General features: G+C 35.9%; 1 protein-coding gene across 4 annotated transcripts in view; it reads right to left on the bottom strand.

Annotated features, from left to right (window-relative positions):
- Positions 1-8609: 8609 nt before the first annotated feature.
- Zc2hc1a (zinc finger C2HC-type containing 1A) overlaps positions 8610-14535 on the bottom strand; it is a 42572-nt gene continuing 36646 nt past the window's right edge. For all 4 annotated transcript variants that reach the window (XM_045144311.1, XM_045144313.1, XM_045144310.1 and 1 more), the window contains one exon: positions 8610-11194. In XM_045144311.1, the coding sequence (XP_045000246.1) occupies positions 11029-11194 (166 nt within the window). In that variant the 3' untranslated portion in view covers positions 8610-11028. The remainder of the gene's footprint in view (positions 11195-14535) is intronic.

Genomic DNA, 14535 nt, shown 5'->3' with positions numbered 1-14535 from the left:
CTTCAGCACCCAGCTATGTGCAGAGCATCTGTGTTTCATCTACAGATGTCCCACTGACACCTTCATTGTGTGGTGGTACCATCAGCTTGATCCTCCTCATGTTCCCCAACCCATATGACATCATCCTCAATGGTACAGATAACTGACATTAAAATGTTTTTTACTGGTGTTTATTTTTTAAATTTCTCCTATAATGGCTGTTTGGCGAGAAAAAAAAAGTCAGTAAACTTGTTCAGAGCAATGATTATTTATCAAACTAATTTTGTTTAGAGAGACTTTGCTAAGCAAGTTGTTACAAGAAATATTAGCTACCACCTGGTACTCCTCTACTCTGAAGAACCCATGCACTGGGTGTCATGGGCTAGAGAAATGAGGAAACTTACACATCTAAAGGTAAACTCTTATCCTGGAAGGCAGTATATAATGTTCCCTAAAAGGGCTGAAAAACACCCCACCACTGTGGCAAAATAAGAGGCAATATTTATGAAAATCCTTATTAAGCTTTTTTAAAAAATGTCCTTGGTTTTTATCTTTTGATTACAAACTTTAATTGTAGAGAATTCATGCTCACAGAAGGACTTAGTGGGGTCAGGGAAGAGGGATACATGAGAGGAGGGATAGAAGGAGGGTTAACTAAAATTAAAGATATGAATGAGCTATATGGAAACCTACTTCTTTGTTAGCTAATTAAAATATATAATTTAAAACAAACAGTGAACCTCTCTCAGTGATGCTTTATTCTATAGTGTAATTTTTACAAATGAAATTAAAGGCCCCAAAGTAAGTTGAGTTAATCAGAATGGGTTATTTGATATTATGACTAAGCCACATGAAAACATAATTTTTTTTTCAACTAAAGGACAACATGTTTTGGACAAAACAGAGTTTGGGAAGAGCTCTCTGGTGGGGTGGATAATGCTGCATCCAGAAGGCAGAAATTGTTACATAAAAACCTCAGAGCCAGGGGTAGTTTTTGGTCAGCAAAGCCACTCAAGCCCCAAAAACAATACAAGCTTATGGCCAAGCTCTTGACTACCCACCAGAAATAGATGGTAAGTCCCTATTGCTGAAGATAACACATATTTCAGTTGAAGGACACTGATAAACCAAGCTAGAGCTAGGCTAGAAACCTCTTCCCTGCTGATTAGCTGTCATAGTGCTATAAAATGCTCCAAGGTCTGAAGGAGAAAAAACTCATCAACAGATTTAACCAGACCTTGCAAGGTACATAGCTAGCCAGCCAGGCAAGATGTGCCCACTAGTGCAATAATGGCGTGTTTGTTATGAAGGTAACCAATGGGAGTAGATGCGAGGCCTGTACAATGGGAGTTCATGCTTGATACTTAAAACCTAGTCAAAAACCCTATGGGGGACTGTTTTTTGGCTAAATGGATGTATTATGCCCACCAAATTGCCCTCAAAATATTCATGTTGATGCCCATATATTAATGCTGCTCTCATTTTTGGTTAAAGAAGCTTGTCTTTTCACATGGTGATAAGCACTGAGTAGACCTAAAATTCACCAAAGTGCTGGGAAATAATACATGAGGATTTAGCACTAAATCAGACATCTCTATTACATCCTCTGAGGCTTAAGGACCATTGTGGAAGAAATGGTGAAAAAAATAAGAGCCAAAGGATGGAGAGAAGCACTTAGGAATGCTATCTTCCAGATATAGAGTGACATTTGTATTTATGACCTCACAGAAACCTTAGTTTCCTGCAGTAGACCTGTATTATATTAAGCCCATCAACATCTTGTCATGGAGCATGGTCTAGAAAAGAAAGATCAGGAAGGACTAGCTTAAAAGAAGTTCAGTTGATGGGGGAATAAGAACAAAGGAAGACAGAAAGAGGGTCTATGATCAGGATATTTTTTTGAGCATGGAGGCTGTCAATAATGGAATTTAAACATGCACATGTACAGACACACACACACAGCTATTCCGACATATACTGTGTGCTAAATGCTTGGAAATATACCAATACATTTATGGTTGTGTTTCCCCTTATTATTGTTTCCTATCAACGAGAAAACTAGGCAGAGGAGAGGTAGGCTATTTAATAATTGACCTGGGTATATTTTTATTCTAATTCTGCAATTATAAAAACTTACTTCTATGAACATTTTTATCAAATACCTATGTATGAATAGTTGCTGATTTCTACAAGTCTTGAGCTTATAGATAACCACTGTGGGAATATTTTAGCCTCAGATTGTGTAAGATTCAGTGAATCCCTTCTACATTGCCATAATTATATCTATACACAAAATATATAGGTCCTTTTTTCTGGAGAAACATATACCATATTGATTCAATCATTTTACTATTCACAAAGTCTCTTTTAAAGAGAAAAGATGGAAACAGGACGGGGACATGGCTCAGTGGGTATGGTGCTTGCTTCACAAGCATGTGGAGTGGAGTTTAGCACCCCCAGCATCCATGTGAAATGCTAGGCATGGAAGTGTGCACTAGCAGTAATAATTCTGGGCAGCTGGTGACAGGAAGCCTGGGACTCACTGGATATCATATCCAAATCTGACCTCTAAGTTCAGTAATACACCCTTTTTCAAAGAATGATGACAGCAACCTAAGAACACAACCAGTTTCTACCTCTGGTGTGTAGAACTTTGCACACACATGTGCCCGCCCACACACATATGAAAAGGAATAAACCACAGAAACTTCTATACAAGCTAAGAAAAGGACGAAAAACTAAAAACAAAATTTAGAGGCAGTGAGAATCCAGAAAAATTTACAAAACATGGGACTTTGAAATTATACTAGCAATGAGCATGACAAACATGTCTGTTACAGACAATAACAAAATTGGTTTGAAATGTGCCAAATATCTAAATGATTTTTCACTAGCAGATACTATTTGTGGCAGCATTTATTTTCCAATATAGTTTAATATTTTCTACTTGAACATGGTAAGTATCTAAGCCAATGAATAAATCCCCTGCCCCTAATCAACAGCTTCCTCATATTGGCATAGGTGAGAGGTAGTCTTTTTGTTGACACAGGAGGGAAGATAATGACAATAGTTATTAATTGGGTCTTGTGAATGTTGTGTGCCAGAGACATATAGCTAATCTAGAATACATATTGCTCATTCAAATACTATTTTGATATCAATAGTAAGATGTAGTCCTAAAAATTTGTTTTAAGGTTTCAAAATAATAGGCAATCAAATAGCATTCTTCTAAAGTGATTCACAACTGAACTAACTTTTAAAATAAGGTTTAAAATATCTAAAATTTCTTGTAAGGTTTACATGAGTTTCCTATATAAGTACTGTAAGTTGAACAAATTAAATAAAATAGCATTCTGCTTTTTGTTTTTTTGAGATAGGGTCTCACTCTAGTCCAGGCTGACCTGGAATTCCCTATGTAGTCTCAGGGTGGTCTTGAACTCACAGAGATACACCTACCTATGCCGCCTGAATGCTGGGATTAAAGGTGTATGCCACCATACCTGGAACACTTTCTGCTTTTTAAATATTGAAAAAAATAAGTAGTAGACAAAAATAAAGATAACACTAAAATAGTTTCAGAGTTACACATGTGCATGCACGTGTGCATGCAGACACACACCCTAGCTCAACAGAAGAATGATTCTTACACAGTGAGAACAATTTTAATTTTTATTTCAAGTGAACAAAAGTTCACTCAAAAGCACTATCAAATCATAAGAGTAAAGTAAAACCAAACCAAAATACTTTTCAAATGTCTACTTGAGTAGAATTCAGAAAAAAATAATTTCATTAAAATTCTCCTTAGATTTGACAGCAACTTCAGCAGAAAAATTATTATAAGAACAAAGTAGCTTAGCAAGATCATTTAAATGAGATCATTTAAACATGTAGTTATAAAGTTAAAAGGTAAAGGTAGTAATTTGAGATAAAATATTGTTGAACTGGAGGGATCAATTCTGAAAAACATAACCTGTTCGCCTTTCTTCTTATTACTACATATTCATTTAGAAAACTGACAACACATGGAATGTCAAAATACACCCTATCAAGTGTCCTTCTAGTACAAACAAGTACAACATAGTAGCTTTTTATCTATGCAGGTTTTTACATAATTGAAATATTTTATATATGCATTATGTTAAACTAATTATTTGTAATAAAATAGAAAACTTGTTATACCTTTATTTTAAAGTACTTTAATGAATCCTTCACTAAATTATCTTCAAATTTTATCATGACAGTACCACCAATCATGTACATATTTTTATATACTTTGGATTATTTCCCTAAGAAATGTCTGAGAAGTCACATTACATTATGAAGCATAAATATTTTAAAGAAATAAATTTAGTCTGTTTCCTAACACAGAATTATCAATTTATAGTTTCAGTAGCAACAGATAAGGGCAACATGTAATGCTTCATGACAGTTTTCAGTTTTATAAGAAAAAGTGATGATTATGTAAGGGAAAATCAGCAATTCATTGTTGAGTGTTCTTGCAGTAAGCACTAGCCACTAGTCTCAGTACTGCTGCTCCAAATTCAAAATAATCACAGAAACAAGAAGAGATTGGACAGGGTAAACATCACTTTTCCCCAATGTAGTTTTATTTAAGATGGTAGACGCACTTAATGTTCTTCAAGTCCAAGAGACCCTAACACACAACCTCTGTACTGTTGCTGGCAGAAAGTAAGGGAGATTCTGCACACATGCTACCCAAATTCCTCCAAAGCACCAAGATAATAAACGGGAGAAAGCAAGAAATGGTAGTATGTGTAATTTGTCAATTCCTTTACAATAAGCCCCATTAAAGTAAATCATTTCTTTTTATCTATGTTGTAGTTATTTGCTTACATATCAGCTTCTCCAAACAAATGAATTTAAGGGTAAGGACCTAATCACATATTTATTATCTTTATCTCTAGCATTCGATATGATGTAGAGCATATACAGCATTTTTTAGTTTTTTTTTTAATAGCAACTTCCATGATTAAACAATACCCATGGTAACTCCCTCCCTCCCCCCACTTTCCCCTTTGAAACTCCATTCTCCATCATATCCCCTCCTTCTCACAATCAGTCTCTTTTATTTTGATGTCATGATATTTTCCTCCTATTATGATGGTCTTGTGTAGATAGTGTTAGACACTGTGAGGTCTTGGATATCCAGGCCAATTTTGTGTCTAGAAGAGCACGTTGTAAGAAGTCTTACCCTTCCTTTGGTTCTTACATTCTTTCTGCCACCTCTTACACAATGGACCCTGAGCTTTGGAAGGTGTGATAGAGATATTGCAGTGCTGAGCACTCCTGTCACTACTTCCCAGCACCATGATGCCTTCTGAGTCATCCCAAGGACTCTGCCATCTGAAAAGAGCAGGTTCTCTACCAAAAATGAGAGTAGTATTAATATATAGGTATGAACATTAAGAGAAGTGCTTACTGGAAAGATGGCTTAGCAGTTAAACAGTTCCCTGTGAAGCCTAAGGACCCACATTAGCCAGATGCACAAGGGAATGCACTCATCTGGAGTTCGTTTGCAGAGGCTGGATGCCCTGGCTCACCCATTCTCTCTCTCTAACTGCCTCTTCCTCTCTGTCATTCTCAAATAAATGAATAACAATAACCAAACAACAACAAAAAAAAAAAAGACAGAGAAGTGCTTACTGGGCAGTTTGGTGAGCATAGTATATACATTTAGCCAGACAGCAACAGATGTTACACCCCTAGGGCTCATGACTACCCCTGTTTTAGGTTTTCAATTATCAGGGATGTATTCCCTCCCATGGAGCGGGCCTCCAGTCCAATTAGAGGCCTGTTGGTTTCCACCAAGAAGAATATACCACTATTGCACCTGTTGGCTCATATGGCCTGGCTGGCAAAATATAAGGCTTGCAGTTGAGTATCTTCACTGGTGTTTTCTCTCTCCCATTGAACTGCACACAGAATGGCTTCTTCCAGCTGTCAGCTGGTCTACATGGAAGAGGTTATCAGCTCAGTTCCAGCAGGATTTTTAAGTGGCCTTGCACCCCAATTATGTGGAATCTTCAGCAACAGGGTCTTACTTTCTGTTCCTGTTGGAAAACCAAGGGCCTCAGCAATGGCCTGTAATGTTTTGGGGGCATCGAGGACCACCCTGGCCAACAACTCACTGGAAGGTATCCCATCCCTGGCAAGGAAAATTTTCTAGTAACAATCTATGGCTCCTAAGTGTTCCATTGTCCACAAAAGTAGGTTTCCATATGATTTATTTTTATATCCTCTTAGATTTTAATTAGTCCTCCCTCCACCTTTCCTTTACTCAATCTCTTACCCTAACCTCACTTGGGCCTTTTCAACCCCATTAATCTGTTCTTCTACTTACATATATACAGTACCATCCTATTAACTACCCCCATCCCTTCCTTTCTCTTTCCTTCATATCTCTTTTCTAGCTTATTGGCCTTTGCTACTGAGTTTTCTTCCTACTCACACAGGAGACCAGTCATCTGTAGCTAGGATCCACATACGAGTCTGCAGATATAATGCTTACCCTTTGGGCATCTAACCTTACATGGTCCAATCATGTGCTCACTAGCTCCTATTTAGATGGCACTGAGGTACATTAGAAAACACTGTGACTCTGCTGGTGGTAAAAGGGGTAGGGGTGTTTGTTCTCAGAAATAAGCTAAGGTATTAAATTAATATATAACTAAGATAAATATTGAAGTACTACTTCAATTATTTGGTAATATTCTCCTTCATATGTGCCTGTGAAGGCCAGAGAACACAGTATCAAGTGTTACCCCTCAGGTAGTGTCCACCTCTTTTATATACAGTCTCTCAGTGTCGTGAAGCTCACAATTTGATGGGCTGGCCAGCATGCTCCTGGGATTGGTCAGCCTCTGCTTACTCAGCACCAGGATTACAGGCAAACACCATATGTGGCATGTTTTACGTGGGTACTGGTGATTGAACTCAGGACCCCATGCTTGGGAGGCAAACACTTTACTGTATCCCGAGCCTGTTTGGTAATACACTTGACTAATGTCTCTGGTAACACAGTACTAGGTAACATAAATTCATATGTTACTACTGTTCTGGTAGCCATAATGAACTACGCTAGGTTTCCAAGCTAACATTAAAATTTCTAAAATCACAACACAAATAAAAATATACTTACAAACTTTAGCAACTTCATATTATCAAACATCATAACTGTTATTACTGAGGGTTTAAACTATTGGAGGCTAGTAATACTGAATTACTCCAATGCACCCTCTAGTGGCAAAAAAAACCAATTCACATATAAGGTAAGCAAGTATGTACTTTAAATGGGTATTCTGAATCTTACACCGAAAAGTTTCTAAGTGGAAATAAAAATGTGTGATTATCACTAACTTTAAAATTTCCACTGATCTGCTCAGTATCATTATCAAATGAACTAAGCACACACCATATAAAATTTACATATATCCAATGCCAATAAAGACACAAGAATGTACTGACTTGTATCTGTCCACTTGTTGCACATCTACTTAAATCATTCATCCCTAACCTAGTAAAACATACAAATAAAACATGTCAAATCTAGCTATATTTTATTGTAAATAACACATTTTAAAATTTGAAATAGGGCCTAATCATTAGGTATTGATTACAAATAAGCAAATTTTGCCACTAAGCCCTATATGAACTAGAAATAATCACTTTTCCAATGCCTAAATTTTATTGCATATAGATAATTTCATGACTTTTAAAAGGTTGTAAATAAATGTACTTTAAAGCCAAAGAATAGGAGTTAAAATAATATATCACAAAACAATAATAAAAACATAGTTTTTAAAACCTGTGTTTGGGGCTGGGGAGATGGCTGAGCAGTTAAGGCACTTGACTGCACAGTCTACCAACCTGGGTTAGATTTCCCAGTGCCCACGAATGACCAGATGCACAAGTTGATGCATGCATCTGGAGTTTCTTTACCGTGGCTAGATGGCCTGGCATTCCCATTATCTCACTGCAAATAAATATTTTAAGACAATAACTGCATGTGTAATGTGTGTGCAGGTATGTGTGGGGGTGCATGTGTATGTGCATGTTGAAGGGAGAAAAAACTGAGTGTCATTCCTCAGGATGTGTCCATGCCTCACACTTTTTTTCTACCCCCTTGAGACAGGGTCTCTCATTGGCTTGGATCACAGACTGGCCAGCAAGCTTCAGTAATCAACTTATCACTGTCAGTCCCAGGATTATACACATGTACCCCATTCTGGGTTCTTTTGCATGAATTGTAGGGATTTAACTCAGGTGCTCATGATTGCTCAGATAGCACTTTACTCACTGAATCGACTCCTCAACCTCCCCAAGGCCTGTATTTAGTTTTTTGACATTTTCACCTTTTTTTTTTTTCCTTTTGGTTTTCGAGGTAGGGTCTCAAGCTAGCCCAGGCTGACCTGGAATTCACTATGGAGTCTCAGGGTAGCCTCGAAGTCATGGCAATCCTATCTCTGCCTCCCGAGTGCTGGGATTAAAGGCATGTGCCACCATGCCTGGCTATTTTGATCATTTTTAACTTCAAATATTTTATTTCTAGACCAGTGTGTCCCTGACTTTCTTTATGTCTGTCTAAAGGATATTAATAAATAAAACATGTAGCATTTTGATGGTGTGTTTTTATTGAATTATTTCAAGGTGAAGATAGCACTTATAGTAAAAGTTGAATAAGAGACAGTAGTCACAAGAAAATCTTTTTAAGGTAATAGCTTTAGAATAACCTTTAAGCAATTTTTACATTTTTAAACTTACAATGATTTTTCATTCTACCATACTGGCACTTTTGTGCAAATAAATACAAAGCATAACATAAATGATGCATAAAAAGACTGCTTACAAACTATTGCACAATAAATTAACATGAAAGTAAAATACTGAATACAAACTGCATTTAAATACCTTGTAACATTTCATAAATTTGTTACCCCTACTGACTGGTAATCTGTTGGCTCTGAAATCGATATTTTCCTATCAACTCACTTCCCTGTAATAAACTAACAATTCCTTGTTACTGTAAAAGCCAATGAGAAACAAATGTATGTATTTCTTTAACTAATTTATCTACCCATGCTTTAAGTACAATAAAATTTTATATGGTTTTAAAAACATAAATGAAAGGATTGATTCCTAGATAAAACAAGAATCAAAAATTCTTCATGGGCTGGAGAGATGACTTAGTGGTTAAGGTGCTTGCCTGCAAAACCTAAGGACCTATGTTGACTCTCTAGGTCCTATATAAACCAGACACACAACGTGGCACAAGCACACAAGGTCGTACATGCACACAAGGTGGTGCATGCGTCTGGAGTTCATGAAGTGGCTGGAGGTCCTGGCATACAAATGGTCCCTCTCTCTAGCTCATAAAAAAATACAAAAAGTTCTTCATATAATTTTTAATTATGAGAAAAATGAGTTATTGAAATGAAATACAGTATGTTCACTAATCTTCTAAACTTACTACAGGTATTCAAGCCTTTCTATCAATGTGACTGGGATAAATAGGAAAAGAAACTAATTAAAAAACAGGAAATTATAAGGTAAATAAAATGGTAACTCCTTTTATCACAAAGTTCACAACTGTTTCCCCAACCAAAGGCAAATCAAAAATCCAACACTAAACTTCAGAAATGAAATTTTAAGCTATAAATTTCTACAAAGATCCTTAATCAGAATTACAAACAAAAAGAGAGAAAATATATAACATAAAAAGGCTGCTGACTTTGTAAAATAAACCTTATTTAGGTGGGATTTAATTGAAATTACTACGGAATGACTAAATATTTATAGAAGCCAGAAACCTTCTACTAATGTTATACTTATAGTAAGAATTATCAAAATATCTTAAGTGAAAGATAACACACATTTAGTGTTTATACCAGTCCGGTAAGCTTTAAACATTCTTAGTGACTTCCCACTGTGATGTGAATGGTGTTTTAACATTAAACTCTAAAGAAGTTATAAACAGGAAAAACTGAGATTCTCTTAATCTACTTGTAACTGCATCTCAAGGAACACTAAGAAACTAAAATAACTTTACTTGCACGCTTATCATTCTTGAGCAAGTGCCACAGTTATTGATTTAGTGAGGTGATTTCTTTTAAAACGCATCAATGTAACTTCTTATAAACTCAGATACCCAGAAATAGTATGTTTAAACACAAGATTATACAAATTCCGTATACCTTAACTAAGTAAATATGCTGTTGAATGCTGGCTGCCACACTGTAGTAGTACATGAGCATTACACTTCAATGGAGGAATGGAAATAAAGGAGATATAGGACCAAGGTTCACAATTGGAAACAGAAAAATGTATGTTCAATTAACATGGAGGGAAAAACACCAGACATGAAGAGAATAAAATACACTTATAATTTTAATCATTTCTCTGATAAGGTCATGGCATAATTATGTTCTCACTGAATGAAGACAGAACCTTAAATTATATAATTAATACTTTACAAAGTTAGGTGCAACAAAGACCATAGGACTTTCATCTCTTACATTTTCGGAATTCCAAATTAGTTGCTGAAGTCTTCAACAGGAAAATAACCTCACACCAATTGATAACTAAAACAGTCTCTTCAATAATAGCAGAATCCTATTCTGAGGCTCCTGGTGACGGGCACCAATTTAAAATAAGAGGTTTATTCCAATGTTTTTGTTGTTGTTGTTGTTCAAAGTATGATTATTTAAAGCTTGAAGAACAAAGCAGTAGATGTCAAGATTTGTGAGGGTATACTGAACAGAAGGGCAATCCCTAAGAGAGGAATTCTATTTGAAATTCTTTTCTGACAGGTGAAAGACTTTTCCTTGAATGAAACCTGTTGGGGATTCACACATTTATTATATACAGGATATATACAAGCACACATTACACAGCCAATGGACTATGTTCCAAACATGAAAGAAAAAGGTATTCTGAACAGTTTTACACAAAATCATTCAGGAAGTGTTCTAGGTGTCCAAGCAGCAATAATGATAAAACTCTGAGCTAAGCCTTTTTGCATTTGAGTTTCTGTTACAGAATCATTCTTCGAATGCCACACTCACAGCAGAACTTTGCCCATTCAACAGGGTATTTTGTTCCACACTCATGACAGAATTTTGGTAAGTGTCCAGATGAATTTCCTTCTAGGCCTTTAATGTTGCCACCATTAAATGAAGATGTATAGTCTCCATCTGGCCTAAGAAGTAGAGAAAGAAATGCAAGAATAAATTTCAGTAGTCATTATCCTGTCACCATTAAAGAACAGGAAATAATAAATACATAATAACTAAAATCTTAATACAATTTTGAATATCTCTTTACTTCAAATTAAAAAAAGAATCTATGAGGGCTACAGAAGATTGCTCTGTAGTTAAGGCATTTGCCTGCAAAGCCAAAGGACTCCTTTTTGATTCCCCAGAACTCACATAAGCCAGATGCACAAGGTGGCACATGCATCTGGAGTTTGTTTGCAGTGGCTGAAGGCCCCCATTCTCTCTACCCCGTCTCTCTTTCTCTCAAATAAATAAATAAATAAATAAATTAATTAATTAAAAAAATATATTTAAAACAGCATCTCTGAGCTGGTGTGATGGTGCACCCCTGTAATACTAGTAGCACTTAGGAGGTGAAGATAGGAGAATCAGCTCAAGACCACCCTTGGCTATATGAGAACTTGTATCAAAACAAACCAAGCCAAAGTCCAATAGAATCTCTCTGTGAAGTGTTAAGGCTGATGAGTCACTGGACTTTCAACATAAAGCTACTATAGGCTTAAATGTCAGAGAGATGAAAACAAGTAAATATCTTGTGTATTTAAATACATTTTTTGTAGGGTTGGTGGCATGTTTTTTAATTGTTAATTTTGGTACCTGAAGGTAATGTAATTTGACATAATCCCCTACAATAACTTCTACTTTATTCTCTTAAGTATTGCCCCATGAGAGAGAGACTGTAGAACACCACAATCTTCCGAATTGAGACACATGTTATTAGATAATGGAAGTAAATTTATAACATCAGCAAAATCCCTTCACACAACAGAAAACATTAAGTGAATTAGAAGGCATTGTATTAATTAAGACAGAGTAATAAGAGAAAAATAAGTGAGGCTTTTTTCAGTAATATAAGAATTGCTTCAAACTATAAAAGATCATTTAATTATTAGAATATGAGCATTTGAGAAAATCAACACGTTAATAAATATTTAACAAAATAGTAAAACTTTACATAGTGGCTAGCAAGTTAATATTCCAACTGGTTGCACATCAGTTTTCTTAACATCAGGTTTTCTAACATAATTATTACCTAAGAGATTTTTTTTTTTTAATTTTTGTTAGCCTAGGGAGAGTAAAATAGTAGCCTACCATAGGTTTAATTGATGTTTCCCAGTCTGAGAGGCCAAGTATCTTTTGACTGTTTGTTGCAGTTACCTTCCATGGGGGCAGGGGAGGGGGGGGGACACACCTGACCAAAATCAAGCCAATTCAGCCAAGGGGAAGAATTTTTTTTTTTTTTTTATTTTGGCTTATTATAGTCTCAAGGAGAAGCTCCCTGATGGCAAGAAGAACATGGCATGAGCAGAGGCTGGACAATGCCTCTGTTACAGCAGGTGGAAAACAGCAGCAGGAGCAGGAGAGTGAGCCAAGTTCTGGCCATGTGGAGCTGGCTATAATACCTCTAAACCCACCCCTAAAAACACACTTCCTTCAGCACTGTTTCACCTCCCAAATAATAATAAAAATATAGTGCTGGGAACCAACCATTCAAAATACAAACTTATGAAGGACACTGAATTCAAACCACTACATTCCACTCTGGGCCCCATAAACTCATAGTCATTCATAATGTAAAATGCAATGCATTCAGACCAACTTTAAAAGCCTCTAGTGATTTTTTTTAAATCTATCCCAACACTATTCAAACACCCTCATAGTCCAAGTTCTCTTAACTGTGCACTTTAAAACCAAAAACACATAGTAGTACAGAGTATACATTTACATGGCAAAAGATGACATTGCAAAGAAAGATTGAAGCAAAGCAAATCTGAAACAAGCAGGATAAGCCTAAAATCCTTTAGCTCCAAGAATAACATTTGTAACCAGTGACAAAGTCCTAGGGTTCCAATCCTGTCCCTCCAGGTTGGGTTCTCTTAGCTCAGAAGACAATCATCCAGAGCGAGCAGCTCCCTTTGACAGCCATCACACAGTCCTGGCATCTCATAGAATCCTAAGTGCCTCCACTGTAATTCATCAGGACTCTAACAACCCTGCCTCACATCATCCAATGGCCATTTCCAAAAAAATTTAAGATGCAAATCCAGTGACCCATCCTGCAGACAGTTATTATTGGACTCCTATATGCTAATCCCATAAATTCTCGTTTTTAAGACCAATTCATTCTATCAATTCTGTTCCCACCAAAATCTAATACGCCATGTCCTGTTCCCACCAAACTCCACAGCTGACAGCTATATGGGATTGCTTCTAAAATTTTTCTAAAATATGCATATATCCTTGGCAGCTATTTGATGGTTTAAGTATATTTAACATCCTCTCCCAATTTGTCATGCTATTTCACATAACACCGAGTTTTTATTCAGCACTATTTTTTTCATTTTAATGATAAAAATATAAATCTTTTGTTATAAAATAGTCTTGGCTAAATTATCCAAGAAATCCTTTCTTGAGATAAAAATGAGACCTTCCTATATTCTATTCTAAAATCTATGGCTTTCTTTTCCATGTTTAAGCATCTAGTTTACTTTTAAGTTAATTTATAAATTGTGGGTAGGGGGTAGGAGGTGCACTTGCTGCTGGGGATCAAACCCAGCACCTTTCACATGCCAATCAAATGTTGCTGACTGTTTCATATCTCATGGAAGTAGGCAAAAACTTTTGTCCCACACATGCATGTTCATTAGTGATAGCATGCTCCACTTCCAATATCTGCATGGCTACCACTGAAATGTCTTTTATTCCTAACCACTCCCACTTTATCATCTGTTCTATTTGTTTATCCGTGAATCAAATCGACAGTTGCATATATTCATACTTTTTTAAGTTGTCCTAATTTGAGGTTTTTGCTCTCAAAACAAGTCTGAACATAACTAATCAAGATTCATTAATTTTGTTTGAATATATATTTAGCTACATATATAAAATTATATAGTATTTTGGGGAGCAGTACAGATAGCTTTACATGAAAGATTTATGATACTAAATGTCCCATTTTGTGGGGGAAAAAAGCCTATTATACCTAGTAACATGCTGTTTGCTATCATTTAATTATTCAATTTTCTTCATCAAAATTAACCTTTTGGCATTTAACCTGATTCCTGCATATATTAAATGTGTGTGTGCTTAAGTGGAGATCTTTCTAAAGTAGTACTTTATATTTTTTGCTTAGAAACAGACTATAATAATTTCCAATACACCGATATTATATTAAGTAAATGTACCATTTTTATTATTGACTCAATAATTTATCTTTTAGGGTGCTATGTGCATATAATCATAGTTTTAGAAATAGTTATAACCT

This window comes from Jaculus jaculus, chromosome 2 (assembly GCF_020740685.1).
Source record: "Jaculus jaculus isolate mJacJac1 chromosome 2, mJacJac1.mat.Y.cur, whole genome shotgun sequence".
Taxonomy (NCBI): domain Eukaryota; kingdom Metazoa; phylum Chordata; class Mammalia; order Rodentia; family Dipodidae; genus Jaculus; species Jaculus jaculus.
This window is presented reverse-complemented; position numbering and strand designations above follow the sequence as displayed.